Source organism: Electrona antarctica, assembly GCF_951216825.1.
Source record: "Electrona antarctica genome assembly, chromosome: 5".
NCBI classification, from domain to species: domain Eukaryota; kingdom Metazoa; phylum Chordata; class Actinopteri; order Myctophiformes; family Myctophidae; genus Electrona; species Electrona antarctica.
Window position 1 is genome coordinate 23,144,552 of NC_136810.1, and position 21,052 is coordinate 23,165,603.

At 45.2% G+C, this 21,052-nt stretch overlaps 2 protein-coding genes across 2 annotated transcripts in view; both read left to right on the plus strand.

The window, feature by feature from the left end:
* Positions 1-21,052, plus strand: part of parvb (parvin, beta) — a 398,639-nt gene that overhangs the window by 290,012 nt on the left and 87,575 nt on the right. The window lies entirely within an intron of this gene.
* The window catches only part of plxnb2b (plexin b2b), a 238,568-nt gene that overhangs the window by 70,022 nt on the left and 147,494 nt on the right, over positions 1-21,052 (plus strand). The window contains exon 3 of the mRNA XM_079501799.1: positions 14,909-15,011. Coding sequence (XP_079357925.1) covers positions 14,954-15,011 — 58 coding nt within the window. The 5' untranslated portion in view covers positions 14,909-14,953. The remainder of the gene's footprint in view (positions 1-14,908; positions 15,012-21,052) is intronic.

The following is a 21,052-nucleotide window of genomic DNA, read 5'->3' on the forward strand; positions in this document are numbered from 1 at the left end:
CTGCGGGCAACAGATGGCACTTGCTGATGGTGTTGCTGAAGGGCTGTTCCGCTGCAGAGCATCCACAGAGAAGAGACCAGATACATAGCTACTACTCAGATCAGCCAACACAGGGAGGCTGGCAGAACCTTCACTAAAACAGCCGGGACAATGCTCGACACGCCCCAAACTCTCCCTTCTGGCTGTACAAATATAGAATGAACTTCCCATTGCAATTAGAACTGCAGATTCACTCTCAATCGTCCGCTGTAATATGAAAACTCGCATCTTCAGACTCCATCTTAGCCCGTAGCAATTGCCCTAAGTGACTTAACAGCCTTACAGGCGTATGCATAGGCTACACTTATGTAATTTAGATAGCATTTTATGTAGACATAGCACTCTATAGTGTATACTCATCGTTTCATTGTACAGATATTCTACTGTTAGGCGGATGTTAGGCTCTTATGATCCTTGATGACTATCTCTATGTATTTGATGTAGTATTACCATGTGTTGTTCTTGCTTACTGTAAAGAGTGTCTGCTAAATGCCTAAATTGTAAATTGACTACTGTGGAGCGCAGACGGAGAATGAAGGTTAATACTTAATTTATACACAAGTGCAAAAGTACATTTTCACAACGTGTTGTGAGCTTGTAGATCGACTATTGTCACCATTATTTGAAATAGGACTTAATTCATAATATATTCTTTTTAAAGTTTTTGTCCCAAGAGTGCCTTCCTAGAAATATTCTATTTTTCGAAATGTAGGTAAGTGAAAGTCATCAGCTTGCAAATTTGTGTTATTTTAATCCAAAAATGTATTTAAGTACAGTACTCAAGTCAATGTACTTAGTTACTGTCCACCAACGGCTCAGTGCTCGTCGTACGAAATTGGCAGATTATGAACTAAGTAAAAAGCCGTAAGGGCTCTGTATATTACTGCCATTCTTAACCCGCAGACACGGATGAATAATCCCCTAATCAGATTTCTCTAATGAATAGTTAATTGCACATGAGCTTCTAGTGTTTGTGTATTCAACGCACCCCCCCACCCACCCCCATCCACACACTATAACACTTAATACTGTAGTGCCTATAGTCAAATGCTCTTTTACTTTAAGGCTTCTATATAATTAATATTAAAGCCAGGCACAGCTGGGCCTGGGGGACATTCATTTGTGTTCATGCTGAGCTCAGGAGGGGGAAGAAAAAAAAAACATTCAAATGGTATTCAAATATTAAAATGCACCCATAGGCACCCTAGAGCGCACAAGCAAGTAGCCGTGTTTTTGCTGTTACCGTTCCCGGCTTTCTAAAGGCTGCAAGCGTACCAGTTGGAGTGATATCCGGGCACATGAACTCTCTCCGTCCGTGATTGATAGGCCTTTGCATCACATTGATGGGTTAGGGGAATCTACGGGAAAATAGGCCGCTATCTGCACCTCGTAAATCTCTCACTCATGTCAAGTTGAATCTCCTGAAAGTACAGGTCCTGGGGGCATCGGGTATAGGGAGGGAGAGAAAGGGATAGAGGCACCCCAGCATTGAAAGGCGTGTTATTGGAGCCTGTTCCTCTTCGAGGGATTCCTTTTGACGCTCTTTGATTACATTGCCTTCGCCAAGGTCTTGTTTGTGTGTGTGCACTTGTGTATTTCGGTCTGTTTTTGTCTGTCTTTCTGTCTGTGAGAATATATGTTCCACCGAGTTGTGTGGAAGGAAGCCCAATGCTACTTTAGAGCGCTGAGCAGGGCGAGAGAGAGAGAGAGAGAGAGAGAGATGGAGGGAGGGAGGGAGGGAGGGAGGGAGGGAGGGAGGGAGGGAGGGAGGGATCAGGGATCTTAAAACAAGTCAGGGCACATCTGGTTCTGATTGGACAGAGCCAAAAAAGAAAGAAATGGTCCCTGTGTTCTGGGAAACTGGCAGTGAAAGCACAGACCAGCCCAACCCAGTCGATCCCAGCCCAGGCCGGTACAGCAACACTGCCAGCCAACATGGAAAACAAAAATCAATACTACCACCAGAGCTGCATGCCCACCCCACCCTGGCACCCCCGCTCCTAACCCCAACCCTTCAACCATACTTATCCTGAGTCTTGGCCAGTTCTCATAATCCCATAGCAAAGCCCCTGGCAATCTTTTCATAAACAGTGTTCACTGTTCAGCTCTCTCTGTCTGTCTGTCTGTCTCTCTCTCTCTCTCTCTCTCTCTGCCCCTCCCATTTCAATATAAAGGGCAGAGCCTGCCATAAACCAGGTACTGTAGACTCAGAGCTCCAGTAGTTTTGGCTCCTGTGTCGGGGATAACGGTGCCCTTAGGGGTAGGCTCCGGCTGTGTATGCCTTAATGTTTCCTCATCTCGCCACCTTTGGTGGAAGTGAAATAATATGTATTCTGTGTTGTGGTGTTAGGTTGTGAAAGAAGCCAACGCCCATGCAAATGCACACCCCGACCCCATGCACCTCTCGTCCCTCGGCAGCTGGGGCGTAACGGAAAACAGGCTGCAATTAAAAGCGACGGCGGTCGTTATGCGTTGTCTGCCTCCAGTCCCTTCTTTACCCCGCTCACTGTCATTGTGCTCATCATTTGGGGCCGACGTTTGTACAGGTGGCACGTCAGTCTGGTGCTGCTGTTTCAGGAGATATAGCCTCTATACTCTCCGGTGACGCCTCACGCCTGCTGAAAACAGCCACTGTCACCTCAGTGGATTGTGCACTTAGCCTCCTGAACCCCGCCAGTCCTCCCCTCCCCTCCCCTCCCCTCCCACTGGACACGGAGACCTGAGGCTGTTTGAGTCAAGTTCTCGGTTCAGAGCGAATATCATGGCCCCTATTATTGTGGCCTGTGTGCTCCTGGGCTATATTTGCCGGCCTTATTATGCTGGCTGATGGCTGGACAAAAAGCCTGATGTGTGTCTGTGTGTGTGCCTGTGGTGGTATATTATCTGTATGTGACGATTTGCACTGCTGCCTGTTGTGTCCCGAGGTTCCCTTGGAAAGAGATTTTTAATCTCAGTGAGATTTTTCCACTCCTAGTGAAATAAAGGTCAGATCAAATGAGTGCTGTTTATTTTTGTGATGAAGCTCGGGCATCCCCTTGGGTATTTTCAAAGCACAATGCCCTATCGTGGTGTGTCTGTCCGTGTGGATGAACGGACAGGCAGGCCGACGAGGGTTTTTCCACACATGCCACAGAGTCAGTGACCCGCACTGGCATAATGACTGCGCGGTTAATTCCCCGGGAGTCGCCCAGCACTCAGCAGTGAGAGATCATGAGGAGAGGAACTGTTTAGATTTAGAGGAGGAGTATAGGGGAGAGGAGAGAGGAGAGAGAAGGGAAGGAAGAAAGGAGAGACGAGGAGAGGACCGTATACTGCGAGTCCTATACATTGCATGCAACACAGAGTGATCTCTTTCTACCCAAATCCTTTATGGGGGGATTTCACAAGCCACCAATAATCCACTGGCATTGCAAGTAGCGTTTCTCAACCCCCTCCCGCCCACCTACGCACCCACTCTGTCGCTCCATTTCTTCTCTTTCTCATGAATTCCTTATTCCTAAAAATACTTTAACCACAGACTGGGAGAAGGCGGAGGGTGGGGTCTTTTTTTTATCCATAAATCATGCTTGAAATGTTTGAGGGAGGATTTTTTTTTTGCTGGCACTAAGCACGTTGCAGAATTAGACAGTTCACAGTTTCTCTCTCTCTCTCTCTCTCCATCTCTGTTGGCACTGTTAAGATGAGGCAGAAAGGGCTGTGTTACCACTGAATGAGATACGATATAGCATTATGCACTGCAAGTTGGGGTTTTGGAAGATTTCTACGACTACAGCTTTGGTATTTACACTGGAAAATGGCAAAACGACATCAAAAGACACAAAGCTTACCATCCTGGAGGCACTTGATAAGATCACTAGCACCAGTGTTGTGATAGTAGAGGACTCAGTGGATGGCTCAGAGGACGAGGTGCGCTCTGAAGAGAATTCTATTTGGAAGGCCTAGATCCAGTCTATGAGTAAGAGAACAAACTAACAGTTTATGGATAATATATATACTTTGAGGGGCGCTAGCCCCTCCTATGACCAGCTTTGTGTGTCTGTGTGTACCCCATAGCGATGATTTGATTGGCTGAGGGCTTCAAAAGTGAGGATGTATGGTTATAAGAGTGCCCCTCACTTCACACAAGTGTGATTTTTTTCTAATGGTTCACAGTCAGGAGGATGAGGTGGGGGGAGCAACCAGTCTGTGCTCTGTTCCAACTCTGCCAGGAATCCTTCCAGGATGCCTCAGTACTCCCCTCAAGGACTTTTGTACTGATTTGTAAATTTGAAATATATTTTTTATAACAAAAAAAAACCCCAAAAAGTGCCAAGGTGTCATTTCCCACCCCAGCCATTGTAGCGGGATTTGCACGCATAATGTTTTCAAATGACATGGCAATTACCATTGCACACGTAAACGTCCCCCACACAACACTAGCCTAGTTTGTTTTTCTTTTTCGTCTTTACTTTGGCAGTTACAAATCATGATTGCTGTGTGACTGTGTGCACTGTGCACACTTTGCCCATTAATATTCTAGTGTATTGTAATGAAATGTGAAAGTGGGAATGGAAGGGGGGTACAAAACAACCCTCTGTTAGCTCTTTGATTTTCAGCAGTGCTCTCCAAAGCACTACTCCTACCCACTGAGGCTGTGGTTTTGCACGCGTGTGCTTGTGTTGTGAATTGATGGCCTGCCAGGTTGACTGTTATCTGAAGACTGTGTGTGTGTGTGTGTGTGTGTGTGTGTGTGTGTGTGTGTGTGTGTGTGTGTGTGTGTGTGTGTGTGTGTGTGTGTGTGTGTGTGTGTGTGTGTGTGTGTGTGTGTGTGTGTGTGTGTGTGTGTGTGTGTGTGTGTGTGTGTGTGTGTGTGTGTGTGTGTGTGTGTGTGTGTGTGTGCTCCTCCCATGGTTACATAAGATATTGAGTGTGTCACCTGGCACCACTTTATCTCGACCTGCGCAGATTGCATTCTGCAATCTAATGAGACAGATATTCTTTAATGAAACTCCTGGAGGGGGTTGGGATTGCCATGATAAAAACTTAAGGTCACACTGCGTTATCCATTCCCCACTTACACCAATGTTGTATTATTAGTGGGTTGATGCACAGTGTAATCACACATCTCATCAGATTATTGCATTGCTTATTAAACAAGCTGAAAGTGGTGGTGCTGGCAATTTAGTGCCTGTAGGGTGACAACAAATATTCCATCAGAAAGTAATTACAAACAGCCACCAATGAATAGAGCTGAACATTACCATATGAAAAAACAGGATCCCCAAATGAGGTGTAGCCTGTAGGCCTATCATTTTGAGCTGTATCTGTGGCGTGGATTGTGATTCAAGTCTGAGACTTATTGACACGATCAAATATCACTGTATTTTGGAAAGAATATCTCAATATCAATATGTGACGATAGTGTGGGTGCTTTTAGAAGTTATTTGCTCACAAGAAAGGAGGAAAAAAGGTAGTATTTGTGAAGAGTGCATGAACATGAATGTCCTCATGTAAGGTCTTGCTATACTTCAGCAGTTGCTAGTGCTGCCTGAAGATTGATGGCCTTGTCACTGCCACAGGCAGGTCTTGGCACTTCTGGCCTATTGCCATTGTCGACGGCTGCATTTAGTAGCACCCTATGAGGTTTTCCACTCTCACCAAGTTGAAAGACTAAGTAAATATTTACTCCAAAATCTGTGTCTGCCAGTAATTCTACACTAGATTCAGGGTTGACTACATTCTGTGGCATTTGTGGCCGCACTATCCCTCTATTTAGTTTTCACATATTATATTTCATTTGTTTTTTTTTAGAAGAATTGAGCATCTCTGCTACGCTGTGATATTTTTTTTGCGGAGGGGTTTTTTGGCGACTGAATGAAAGCGTCTCTCGGCAGCTGGGGCAAACATGGCTGAGGATCAGAGGCAAACAAGTCGTAAGTAAAAGTAAATGTCAGAGCCAACGGCACCCGCAGTCCCGAACAAATGGCTCCGAGGCAACGATGATGACACAACATGGAGACACAGCGTGGGGAGACAAACAACAACAAACCCATCGCGATGCCACACAAAGTGAAACATCTTAATTGACAATATACAATATATAGTATATATTCAGCGGGCCTTAATTATTCCTGCATAAAAATAGACGGCAGTGAACAGCATGAGAGAGAGAAAGAGAGAGAGAGAGGGAGGAAGACAGAAGCCATGACTGCAGAGGGAGAATCACCATGGAGATTTGACTTGCATTCCTTTTGGCGCCCTAACCATTGAAGGAGCTGTTTTTGGTTTCTGCTCCGTGTGGTTAGCTTTTTAAGGGGAGGGGCGGTGGGGGCTTGGCTGGGCGGGTGGGGGGAGTTTTGGCGCCAGAACTGCATGTCAAACGACACATACTGTAGATGCTGCATGGCACTCCCTCTGCTTGCTGGAAGAGTTGCATGCACAATACCAGAGAGGACAACAGCGCTGCTATAGATGTGCTGCCCGGCTAGCAGTGTTTTAGTGTTAGCCCGGGGGCTAGCCCCGCTGTTCGGACCACTGGCCCTGACGAAGAGCCACGAGGGCTTATTTTGGCAACACTGACATGGGCCTCCTCTCTCCAGACATCCATCCCCGCCCCTCCACCTAAACCCCCCCCCCCCCCCCCCCCCTCCCCTTGTACCATCACCTCACCAGCAGCGCGCTCCTTTGAGAGGGGGGCGGGGGGAGCTGCCAGGAGGGGGAATTCATCATGGCTTTGGCCCCGGGCACTAGGTTAGCGGTATAGCACTGAAATGGAAAAACGTGTGCAGCACGACAAGTTGTGTGTGTGTGTGTGTGTGTGTGTGTGCGTGTGTGCGTGTGTGTGCGTGCGTGCGTGTGTGTGTGCGCGCGCGCGCGTGCGTGCGTGCGTCGACACAGACCCTTACCTCCGCCCTCCACTGAAAAAGCAGTGGAGTATTGTGCCCACCCTTTCCACCTGGGCATCTATCACCCCGGGGGCTGGTGGAGAAATCATTTACTCTATGAGAGTTTGATTGACGATATAAAAACCAAGACTCATTAGTCTTCCTCTTTCTTTTTTCTCTCTTTGTGTCTCTCTCTCTCTCTCTCTCTCTCTCTCTTTCTTTGTCTCTCTGCCCATTTCACAATCACACTCCGACCTGGCACCGTGACTCAGAGAGCAAAAGCGCTCACAAACACAGTCCCGAACACAATCTCCCAATTGGTTTTAGCGACGTGACACTTACAGTTCAAACACGGCTGGGAGGGGGGGGTTCAATAGTCAACACCTCTGGGGAAATGGGGAACCTTTTTTGTCTGGTTCAGTCATAGAAACCCAAAGCCTGACAGTCATGCCTGTCTGTCATCTGTCTCTGTCTCTGTCTCTGTCTCTCTCTCTCTGTCTCTGTCTCTCTCTCTCTCTCTCTCTCTCTCTCTCTCTCTCTCTCTCTCTCCCGGTCTCCCCAACATGGTCAATGTTGCCCCTGTTGTCAAATGTTTGGGAAATGTTTGGGAAATGCTGCTGTGGAACGGGTATTTTGAGACAACTTGTTGTGATTTGGTAATGTAATAAAATGGAGTGGAATTGATTAGAGCAGTGTTCCGTAACGAAAATATCTGATCTACAAGCTCACAACGCTTCCCATCATGACACATTGTAAGCATGTACATCTGCTATCAACAGCGTTGGAACACTGTTGTACGACGGAGAATAAATTCAGGCATAACATTCTGACGTGGTGGGAAAGGTGACCTACTGGGCTTAAGGAGGAGGCATCCATCACATGAAATAGAATTAGTCTAATCCAAATGACATATGAATAGATTTTTAGGTGAAAGTGAAGGATATGCGAACCTGGAGATAATTTCGATCAATACTGTGGTCTAATTTTGGTGCAAAGAAATGGAATTACCCCAAAGCCTAATAAAGACGTATGAATCGATAAAGTTAATTTTGGACCGACTTGAGCATAGCCCTACATCCAGAAACTAGAAGGAATCTTTTGAATTAATTGTTGTGCTCTCATCCAGTAATTCTCAACTCTGCAACTCGTGTGAGAGGATCATGCATTGAAGCATCCTGGAAGTTTGCCCGGTTCCATCCCCCAGACCGCCAGGGAAGTGAATAAACAACCTCTCTATAGGCCAACCAAGTGCCCTTCTTGGTCAAGGCATTTAAACCCAAACTGCTCCAAAGGAGCTGCTTAGTAGTACAGTAAGACTGTTGTTGTACTACACAGCTCTCAGGTGGGAAGCAGAGCTGTGCAGGGAACCTACCCTGGACAAATAAAGGTTAAAAGAAAAAGTAACTCCTGGGGATCCAGTGTGAGTGATGCTGGTTTCCATTCTAGCTGTCTAATTAGCAGCTTATCAGACATCAGTCAAATGCAATTAACTACAGGTGAAATTTGCACTATTAACTCTGAGAGTGTAAAAGGTCCGTTTTCTACACTCTCTGAGTGAAATGGATTTGGATGGAAACCAGGTTTTACTGTGTGCAGTGGTCTATGTCCAAAGGAACTGCAGTTTCAGAACCGCTGTTCTAATCTGACCTTGGAAGTGCTCTTGGATTTGCTCCGACGTGGACTATCCGATTTTGAAAGCGTCACAGGGATTTAGGGGAGCCTTCCAGAGAATCTCCTCTTAAGCCACTGTTGCTGCTGATCAAAGGGAGCCAGATAGCTTTGAGGTGAGCACGGTTTCCTTCCCCGCACTCTCTCGTTTCCCAGAACCGTACTGACTGTAGATCTTTTTTCTTCTTCTGCTTCCAAATGAGCTATTCTCCCCCAGCCTTGTCTGATACTTTACCCACATCGTTCTAAGAGGAGAGAAGAAAGCGGGGGTAAGATGGGGTGAGGGAAAATAGATTGAGAGAATTAAATTTTTGTGAGCCGGAGCTTTTCTGCTGCGATTTCCTGCCAGCATAATTGGTTGAAATGTTGAATGAAAAGCACCCGGGGTCAGTCATGAGGCTACGTTAGAAGAGCACCGGTCAATTGACTTCAACACTGTCCGTATCCATCCCCTTACACGTCAGAAATATGAAGGTTCCCTAAATTGCCCAGAGCTAATCTTTCCCTCTGCTCCGCCAATGCATGGACCGAGTTGTGCTAGAGTAATTGGTGATCCTTGACAGTTTCCTTTCCTGTGCCTCTCCTCGAGATTAGAGTGGATGTCGAGGTAGGTTTTGGTCAAGATGTCACGTGGCTATGTCCTCTGAGTGATCCAGATACAATTATCAACGTATCGGGGGGAGCTTTATGCGAGCGGAACAGGAATCCCTCATACTGAACGGCACACATGCTTTCCAGAAAAAAAGACATGTCGCTGCAGTAGCCTACTATATGGCTGGAGGCATTGGAAAGAAGAGGGAACAAAGGGAAAAAAATAATCTTGGAAATAAAAATGTTTCATTCTTTTTTTCTTTTTTCAAAAAGCTACGTAACAGTGCCAGAAGGCGTTTTGAGAACGAGCAAATGTGTTGTGAATTGATAGTTGACACCTGCAGGGCAATAAGAGTTTCTTAACAGAAGTTAACAGTTGGATGTGTGTCGGCACATTGTTATTTTCCTGGGAACTGATGCTTGAAAGGCAGCCGTAGAAAACACAGTGGAAATTACATTCATACATCTATCTCTTTCGCCTCAGTTCTCTTCCGCTGCCCGTGAATGGTTCTCAATGCATATTTGATGATACAGAGGTAGTTGCCCTTAAAACACTACGCCCCTTTACCAGTCGCAGCAGGAGCCGAGGAGTAATTGATATGCATTTTAATTTCCCAGCCCTGGCCCTTTAACATGCATTAGACGTGCTGTAGTGGAATGGTGTTGGCTGTCATTGCCCTTTTCACAGACGACGGTGTGCTCTGGTTCGCCGGACAATTTATTTGCCCAAATAGAGAGAATTTCCTATACGCTATCTGCACTCGCAGGTCAGCTTGAGCCTCCTGCCATATTAAAAGATATAGGGGAGAGGAGTATCGGCAAATAAGCGTTGGGTTTCGTTTAAGAGTCTGGCGTAGTTCATTTGACAGGAAAGCCAGGGTGATGTGTATCCGCTCATCTGTAAAAACCTCAGAACAATTTAGTCCTTCTTGAGCTGTTTACCAAAAGTGAGGTTATTAAATTAGTTTCCAATCAGACCATAACCTTCCGGTCTCTGACCTACAATTTCACTTGTTAGACTTTGCTCCACAGACTTGTACAGAGCCCCTGTGGAGACCGAAAACAGAGCACCTGTGGCGACCTAAAACCACAGAGCAAAATAACCATATGTCTCTGTGATTATTGCATAGATTGCCCATTGTGTCTCCACACACTAACAGTCATTTCAAACCAACGGTCCCCCCTCACCATACTGAGAGCAATTTAACAAACCTATAACTTGCATTTGTTTTCTAGCCTGAGGAACTAAGCAAACTTGTCTGTCTTGTGTTATCTCTGCCATTATTTCCATCATGTCCGGCTCTCCGAGGCAGCCACGACAGGATATTGACAGGGCCTCTTCTCTGAGAGCGACCCCAAACTCCCAACCCCATCCCTTTCTCCTCACCCATCCTCCTTCTGCCCATTCCTTCCCTGTCCTATTTCAGCCTGCACATCCATCGCCTCGACGGGGCAAAGAGTTCAAACTCCTAGTGGAGTGGAGCTGTCTGGCTCTCTGTCAGCCACTCTGCCCTCCAGAGACCGCTGAGTTCAGATGTCAGAGGGGGTGATTGAAAATCAACCTAGTCTCAAAACGAAGGGGAGTGTGCTCTTGCGTCTGCGCTCTGTTAACATAACTGAGTGGCTGTCACCCATTTTGTTGGCATCAACACTTTTCTTTGGGCAGCCCTGCAGAGAGGGATTGCTCCTCGCGGGGATGTTTGGGGGGCCGTGCTCTGCCCCGAGGATGGAGGCTGGCATCCTTGTGCATGCCTGCTTCATTTATAAAAGATGATGGAGCGGGAGGGCACTGGAACAGGCTCGTTCTGACAGATCTGAATAACCCCCCCCCCCAAGTTAACGAAAGAATTTGACTTTTTATCAACGCTTCAGGGTAGACAGCTGTGCCTCCAAAGTCACAGAGAACCCTGGGGGGGAAGCACAGTTTACGGGTGAGGCGGGGAGACGGAAGCAAAGCGTGGTCCATCTCGGAGACGATGCCAGGTCTTGATAACAAGTGCACCTCGGTGTGACTCAATACCTTAGTGAGAGACAGGAAATCTTTCCCCTAATCCTCTAATGTGATGAGAGAACCGAGGGCCTCTTTTGGAGCAGAGCATCAAACATGCACACACTTCATGTCACGCTCTCATCCACAAGTCTCTCTCGCCATGTTCTATTACATCCTGGGAGCTTCTCATCTTCTCTAGGAAGGTTTCTCCCCTACACACACTTCACATTTCCTTTCATCTACAGTTCCTCTTGCCACCAAATCATGCCTTCATTGCCTCACTTCCATGTCTCTCCTCCCTGTCTTTATCAGGCCGCGTCATGCTGCCTGAGCTCTGTCCATTTCCACTGCACTGACCTCATAAAGATGAAAGTAAAGAGGATTCCACCCCCTCCGCAGCATCTAACAAAATCACACTGGATACGCCATTTATGGGATAAAGAGCTTAGATATTAAACATAATATAGCCGTACGAATTTTTCATGCAGTGTTACCCTGACGCCATATGATGATTCATCCTCCACTTCAGCATCTGTTATGCTTACTTATAGTTACACGCTGAAAATAGCAGATCTACAAGCTCACACGTTGTGTTGTAGCGCTGCACGCTGTGAGCTTGTAGATATGGCTGGAGAAGACACGACCTGACACGACGCCTGTCAGTCGCCATAGGAGCCGCAAGGCGTTTCATTCATATAAAGCTGTGGAATAATACACATACAGTACAGATGCCTGTATACGTACTGTATAAGTATAGGTTGTACATGTACTTGCTTTTCTATGTGTGGCAGATGGATCTTTTCTGCTAAGGGGGTGGGTGTGTTTTCTTTTCAGATGTTGTAGTCAAATGAAAAACTACCCAAGCCAGCAGCCGTAATCCCTGACGACAGCCATGCAATCACTGATTCGTGAACTTGAGCATGTGTTGAATAGTAAACAAGCCCAAACAGCATAGCCAGGGCAGCTGATAGGATGATCTGTTGAGGTCATTGGTCCTCCACATCCCCAGAATGTCTCTATTCAGAACCAGGTGCCATATCAGTAGTAATTTAGATAGGTTGTGAATTTTGAAAAAAAGATGATTGCTATATCATAAGGGGTTATAGGGTGCGCAGGATATAGTACGTGATAATTACTGTTTTTTCAGGCAGACATGCGGAACCTGGAACAGATTGAAAATTGGATTGTAGGTTTAGCGAAATCACTCCCCTGGCCCTCATCTATACCGATCGTGACTCTGGAGTGTCTGAAGCGAACATTTTGTGACATTTTCAGTATGCGATTTAGGTTGAAAACAACGTTGTAATGTCAGCCTGCGTGACCCCCGGGTGAACTCCATCAGCCTCCTCCATCTAATAGGACAAGGATTGTATCTCGGCCACGGCACATATACGATTTTGGTTCTATCTGATTTGTTTTGTTTTGTTTATGTGTTCATCTCAGTCACGGTAATGTGAGCCACCCCCCCCCCCCTCCTCCCTCCCTCTTTCTGTCATTGTGTGTTAGAGAGAAACACAGTTTGTGTCCCTTCAGAGTGTGTGAGTGTATGACTCGCATAATCTGATACTAGCTCCAACATCCAGCCTACCACACACACACACACACACAAACACACACACACACACACACACACACACACACACACACACACACACACACACACACACACACACACACACACACACACACGCCATTCACACTAGCCCACACACTTCCTTAGACTCCCTAACAAATTCAGCTCTTGTCTTGTTCAGTTCCAGCCTTCTAGTTCTCGGCTATCCAATCTGCACTTTTAATTCCAAACTTACATTTAACCACATTAACCCTGGTAGCCTATTATCCCTTTTTGGGCATGTCATTATAGGCAGAAATAAAACATAATTTGTTAACCATTTTACCAAAAATAGTAATCTACAAGCGCACAACGCATTGTGAATAGTGACAGGTTTTGAGCTTTTAGATCAGCTATTTTTAACAATTCGGAACATCCAGGGAAAGAGAACTCGGGCTTCAGTGGTGTTCTCCTCATGAAATTTCAAAGTGCGAGTTGATCAGCGGCGATGATATTCAAGGCTTTTCCTTAACCAGTCTGCCATTGATTTGATCTAGGTTGCCTTGTTGCATAACGCATGGCCTGCCCTACGTTGATAATACATAACTTATAGAATGGGAGGCAAGAAAGGGGAGGTTGATGCGTCCTTGTAGTATTATATGTTTGGCCTTCACGAATCACGACGTTCTCGTTTCCTCCCCACTTCATGTTAGATGCACTTTCATTGTGCTGTAGGGTTTGTGTATACTAGAGAACCCAGTGACAGAACATTGTCACTCATGAGGAAGCCGTTGGGAGGATTTCACTGCCAGGCGGAGGCTTAAGCTAGATGAGTTTCCAACGTAGGATGGGAATGCGCGAGCGCACGCACACACACACACACACACACACACACACACACACACACACACACTACCAGAGCCTCTGTCCAACAGTGATTATAGGCAACTGGGTGTATTATCCATGTGTGGCCTGCGCTCACACAGCTAGCTCATGGAGGAACCACACGCCATCTGATCGCACGTGCTGATCCATTGACTCCCATTGCCATGGCAACTATCACTAGCTACCCCCCCCCCCCCGTCCCCCCTTCCTCCATCCCTTAGCCCAGGGGTTCTCAACATTTGTGGCTGGGGACCCCCGGGAATGCTTTGGCCATGTCTCGCGACCCCCGCCCCACCCCCAATACAAACGGACTTAAAAAATATATCATAAATGAATACTGAAACCAGATATACTCATTTAGGAAAGTTTATGCATGTACTATGTAAACTCTTTTTTCATTTTCATTTTCCAGCCATTCAGTTGCAAAAAAATAAATAAATAACTATTTATTTATTTTTAATTTGGGGACCCCTCAAAATGATTTGGCGACCCCCCCCCCCCCACCTGCCTTAGCCCACTCTCCCCACACACATGCCCGCCTCTCACCCACTTATCTCCCCCCTCCCCCCCAACTGTTAAGTTGTGAAGATGTGCGTTGCCGTCTCAGCGTGTGTTCTTCAAAGGCAGAAGAGCACCAGTCACGATGATGGACCAGCTGTACCGCATGTTGTACACCCTCTACATAATGTACTGCTTGCACATTATGTACAAGAATACCTTAGCTGTGTTGCCTTTAGTAAACCCACACAGACTGGTTGCTTCGTCTCTGTGTTCACCTCTACCTATTGTATTTATCCTGACCCTAAATGAACCGTCCAAGAGAAGTTGCGCTCGCGATTTGCTTTGTTTTGAAAGCTTCTCCTCCTGCATTTTTCATTATAACGTTTTTAAATGGATGGTGGTAAAAACAACACACACACAAAGTGAAAAACCTGGCCAGCTGCGTTTTGAATGTTCCCACAGGGGCTGCAGGGCGGCGTCTCTCTGTGGGACTGTAAGTGGTTGCAGGGGGAGAAACAAAAGGAAAATTTAGCGGCGAAGTCTGTTTTGCAGCAGCCAGCGAGATTCAGCCTGGTGGTTGTTCTCAAACCTTTTTATGGCAAGGACCCCAAAATGTACAGTATGTACATACATTTTCGCTGTAGACTCTGAACATATTTTGACACCCCCCCGTACAGGGACATGAACTTGGCCCCCTCCTTTTCTCCCTACACTAAATCTCTTGGCTCTGTAATCTCTGCTCATAAGCACTCATATCACTGTTATGCCAATGACACTCAACCCCCCCCCCCCCCCCCCCCCTCTCTCTCTGTCACTCAGGTGGTAGAGTGCATCGCCACATGTCTGGCTGACATCTCACATTGGATGTCCTCTCACCACCTCAAGCTGAACCCAGGCAAGACCGAGCTTCTCTTCTTCCCAGGTAAGTCCTGCCGTGTGTAGGATCTCAGCAGGTTGTTTAGACAGATACTAGGTTTATTGTTTACTTGGTATCCTATATAGTTTTGAATGTACAGATTATAATTTCTATAGTAGGCCTATACTGTATATTGTTTAGACTGATCCTAGGTTCTTGGTTTACTCGTGATCGTACAGTTCACTGAGTCATTACACTGTCTCTCTGCATTGTGTTTACCTTGCTTATTGTAAGTCTACTAAACGCCTAAATTGCAAACTGCAAGCATATTTCAAAATTAGCCATTATTTTCAACACGTCATGACACGTTTTACCTTGTAATTTGGCTGTTTTCAAATAGCCAATGTGTATAGGTTTAAAGTGGTTGAACAGATTATTTTATGCTACTGTATATTCACAAATTTAGCTGGGGACCCCCTGGAACCCCTTCAAGGACCCCTGGGGGTTCTCCGGACCCCACCTTTGAGAACCACGGTTGTAGTTAACTTGTATTGTTGTGGCAGCTAACAGGGGAACATGCTGAGAAGAAATACCACTGCACTTTGCTCTGAAATGCTCCTTTTCTCCCGACACCACCACAACGCTGCCCCAGGAGACGGTTACATAGCGTCTGAAAAGCCTTTCAAAGCGTACAAGGGAGTAGACATGCGTGAACTTGAACATCAGAGGTTTTATGTGAGAGCCCCAGATGGATATCGTTGCTGTCGGGTGGAAACCTTGTATGTCCAAAACAGTTTTGATATATGACTTTGTCCACAATTCCATGCTGTATAGATGGTACCATAGGAGAGATAACAGACAAACAGTTCTTCTACATTCTGTAATTGTGTAGACCTTTTTGTAAATTAACCAAATTCGCATCTACTCGCATGGTAGAACAGTCTAAATGTGAATCGGACATGCATGTGCACGCACGCTTCTTTTTCTGCTCAAAATGAGACAAAATCCGATGTTTGGAAGGTTATTATTCCCTGTTCTTACATCGCACGGACGAAAATAACTCCTCCGCTGCCTACAGTGAAGCACACTGTAGTATGCTGGGGGGGCTGCACCATAGAGTACTAAAAGGATATTAGAGACCGAACCGGAGCAATAGCCCCGCCACCCCTCTTTTCATTTCGATGGAAGTGGCGTTTTGAAGCACCCGGAAGACTGCCGGAAGTACAATTATAACTCAATGGTTCGAGTGAGCGGAAGTTAAGCCCGGGCCACAAATGTGAGGTCCTGGGATGACGCACGTTACACACGACGTCATGAACGTCCGTCCACCTCCATGAATGTGCAGTTCCACTTTTCGCCAGTAGGTAGTGGCAGCTTCAACGTTGGATAGCCTTACGGTATCGAGTCGGTCGGACCCACAGTTCTCCAGAACCACCACAAAAGGCTCTGGTCAGGCTCTGCCAGTGGGCAGTGATCAGTCTATATAAGACCTTACACCACTCAGTTCACACGGGTGTGATTTCATTACGTCAGACATTACGTCAGACCACAGCTGATCAGTCTATATAAGACCTTACACCACTCAGTTCACACGGGTGTGATTTTTTCTTTTTTAATTCACATTATTTATAGGAATTTCTTTTGCGTTTTAGGGCCACGGTAGGGCGTAAAATGAAAAACGTGGATGGCCAGGATTCATGGCCATGGCCATACAGTATATTGCGTGTCTTGATCAGTGTAGAGGGTTTGATGATGTCAGACTGACAAATGATGGACTGACGGCCTGGGCCATGGCTCAGTGGTCCAGGCACCTTGGCTGGCAATCCAGCCTGGCAGTGTGCCGCGGGTTCGACTCCCGATCCCGACGGCCTTTACTAATGTCTTCCCCCCATCTCTCTCCCCATTTCCATTTTACTTTTCATAGTAAAACAGAGGCATGAGTAATACTTAAATTTGTGCTCTCACACACACATTTACAAATCTGACTTGAATTGCATTTCAAAACACCTATAGGAATGTGGTTCCAATCTGATTAGCAAAAATCAGTTTCCAATTGCTAGTAATAGGATTAATTACTTACTGACCAAAATGCATCTTAGCATCTTAAAAAGCACAAGCTCCACATCTGCAGAAGGTTTTGATTGATTGCATCTCTCTCTCCTCTCAGCCTACTGTCTGTCCCTCCATGAAAAAAACCGAAAGCCACAAAAAAAAAATTATGGACTGACAACCATATATGGAGATCTAAGTGTCTCCATGATGTCACGAGATGTCACGAGGCGCGATACCATATATGGTACCATTTCATAGTAAACGCGACCTTCGGTCGCAATAAGTTAAGGAATCTTTAATTCTGTTGCCGTTCTTGGATCTGTCGGGAGTTCTTTATTTATTTATTTTTAACATGTTTTAGCCAATGTCATATGAGGAAAGCTCAACACAAAGTATTGTCTTTTGATGTCATAATTTATTATGAAAAAATTGTGTTGCTGTCCTTTCCTCGCCAGCCAACGCAAAACAGTGAATATCTGCATTCAAATCCATAGTGCAGAGAGAGAAAGATCTGTCTGTTCATGAATATTACTACGATATATGTTTCTCAGATATGATCTGAGAACTACCTGACCGACTGACTGTCCACGCTGTTATTTGCAAGTGATCTGATTTGTGTAGGCTATTCATACCTCTGCATTGGTTGCTGTGGTAACAGGTAACATAACAACAGAGGCATGAGTAATACTTAAATCTGTGCTCTCTTGTAAAATAGCCGCTCTACAAGCTTGCAGCGTGTCACAAAAAATTGCATTGAGCTGCTTCTTCCAGCAAGTGTCCAGTCTAAGACACCCATTTACAAATCTGACTTGAATTGCATTTCAAAACACCTATAGGAATGTGGTTCCACTCTGATTAGCAAAAATCAGTTTCCAATTGCTAGTAATAGGATTAATTACTTACTGACCAAATGTATGGATGCTTTTGTGTGACACGGTACTATGATCAAGTAGGACATTAATTTACGAAAAAAATTAAAATGTGGAGCTACTGTAGGAGGTTTCTGTCCGTCAAGAGCAATATATTGTATGTCAGTCTGATATTTGGGGGCGGCAGTGTCTCAGGAGTCAGAGCGTCCGCTTGGGAGGTTCGCTCCCAGGCTCCCCCTGTATTACTGTCAAAGTGTCCTTGAGCAAGACACTGAACCCCTAACTAAAAACAGGTCTAAAAAAATATGTATATAAATACCTGACCACAGCATGAGTTCCTGTTGCCTCAACTTGCAACACCTTCTTGTCGTTGTGAAACTGCAGTTGGGTCTACAGTACCTCATCAAGTTCTGGCCATTCGTTTTGGCACAAGCTGCGGTGCTACTGGTACCATTCTCCACAGCTGGCTGGATGTAATGTGGAGGACGCTACAGTGCCCAGTCCACTGGCAGCTCCACTGCCATCTGCCTGCTATTTTTCACAAGCACAACATTTACCTAAGTTCGCTGCATGACTGATTGCAGGCAGGTGTTCATTAACAGAATTTGCTGTTACATGTGTATTACTTAATAAGAGCGCAAACAAAATCTTCTACGGAAAATGATACAAAAATCAATCATGTTTCTCCCGATGCCCTCACTTGTCTCTCTGAGTTAAATTCCCTTCCGCATGCAAGTCTTTTCTGGGGTGTCGGCAAGTAAATCTGTCATCCGGCCAGTTTTCTTTTTCTGAGCCATTAGATGGCGGGCCAGAACATAATCAAAGGCTAATTTAAGAAATGAATTGATAAACCATTTTGCTGAGATTAGTAGTCCGTCCTCCTGGGATGTGTGATTGAACTACAAGCTCACAAAGCGCTGCAGAACGGCTATTTCTGGTGTGTGACATCCGTGTGCAACTAATTATTACTCGTGTTTGACACGGTATTTTTGGGAGCGGGACTCGCACCTGCGATGTGCTGTCAGGTTATTTTGGAGCCTATAGGTGCCCGGACCACTACGTCAGTAGTCTTGGCGTATGACATGCTTTTAACAAGGATCAAAGACAGACAGTATATGCTTTCTTCAGGTGGAGCATTATAGCCTATAAATAGGATTTTTTTTAGAAAGTAGTTATTTGTTTATTTCATATTATTATAAAGGCCCGGGCCTGCGCGCCAGCCTAGTGGTCCGGGCAAAGTAGGCTGTAATCCCGATCCCGACGACCTTTGCTGTGTGTCACTCCCCATATCTCTCCCCCCATTTCCTGTCATCTTACTGTACACTATGAAATTACAGGCAGAAAAATTCCCAAAAATATCTTTAAAAAAAAATAATAAATAAAAATCTAAGATCAGATATTCTTTCTGGTGGGCCAGTTCTGGCTGTAGAATAAGATCAGATATTCTTTCTGGTGGGCCAGTTCTGGCTGTAGAATAAGATCAGATCTTCTTTCTGGTGGGCCAGTTCTGGCTGTAGAATAAGATCAGATATTCTTTCTGGTGGGCCAGTTCTGGCTGTAGAATAAGATCAGATATTCTTTCTGGTGGGCCAGTTCTGGCTGTAGAATAAGATCAGATATTCTTTCTGGTGGGCCAGTAGATCAGATATTCTTTCTGGTGGGCCAGTAGATCAGATATTCTTTCTGGTGGGCCAGTAGATCAGATCTTCTTTCTGGTGGGCCAGTTCTGGCTGTAGAATAAGATCAGATATTCTTTCTGGTGGGCCAGTTCTGGCTGTAGAATAAGATCAGATATTCTTTCTGGTGGGCCAGTTCTGGCTGTAGAATAAGATCAGATATTCTTTCTGGTGGGCCAGTTCTGGCTGTAGAATAAGATCAGATATTCTTTCTGGTGGGCCAGTTCTGGCTGTAGATCAGATATTCTTTCTGGTGGGCCAGTTCTGGCTGTAGATCAGATATTCTTTCTGGTGGGCCAGTTCTGGCTGTAGAATAGATCAGATATTCTTTCTGGTGGGCCAGTTCTGGCTGTAGAATAGATCAGATATTCTTTCTGGTGGGCCAGTTCTGGCTGTAGAATAGATCAGATATTCTTTCTGGTGGGCCAGTTCTGGCTGTAGAATAAGATCAGATAGATCTTTCTGGTGGGCCAGTTCTGGCTGTAGAATTGACCACAATGCCTTTTTTCCCTCTTCCTTTTCCCCCCTCAGCCTATTTCCTGTTGATGATTGTTTACTCTGTCCCTGTCTATTCTATATCCCTTTATCTTGCCGTTTCTTTCAAGCCCTGATCTTCCCTTATCTCCATCTCTGCTCTTCCCCATATCCTCCCACGGGCACACATCAATCCATGTTGCATGATTGTTATTACTGGGGTGAACTACTTCGTGCTAATGATATACTCTCGATAAAACTCAATAAATATACCCACACTCCCACTCTCGAGCATACTTGCAGTGATTTGAAAAAGCCATCATGCAGCCACTGACTACAGGATGGAACTCTCTCATCACTGATTTCTTTTGGGGGATCAGGCAGGCAGGCAGCCGGATGAACTCAATTTGTGACACAGGGTGTGCATGTCGTCGCTGTCGGGTGGAAACCTTGTGTAACCAAAACTATTACTTTTCAGTAAATGGAAAAGATGTTCCATTGGATCGACAGTAGTAATTATTTTAGTCACATAAGATCTTGTTAATTCTTTTCATTGATTCAATATATTTTTAAAAAAACCAGAAAGACACTTTCAGTTTAAATGTGCTACTTTGCTGCTTTTGTGTGACACAGTATCATGCTGAAACGGTGGTACTTTTACTACTACACCTCAAAGGCAAATATTGTACGTTTAACTCCACTACAATAATTATTAAACTCAACATTTTGATTATCATTATGACAAAACATATATTACCCACTTTAAGCCTATGTACATTTAGATCCACTGTGAGCTTGTAGATCTGCTATTTTCAAATGTTTAAATGTGTGAAATTGGACATTCTGCATAATTCTACTTTTGGTACTTTAAAGTACATTTTGATACCAATACTTTTACTCAAGTACATTTTTAATTACAAACCTTTACTTGCAGCATTGATACTTCTACTTTTATTTGAGTAATTCCACCACTGCAGACTGTTCTGGGGAAGCCATCTCATAGTGGAATTTGACAATTATTAAGGATTTGATCCAT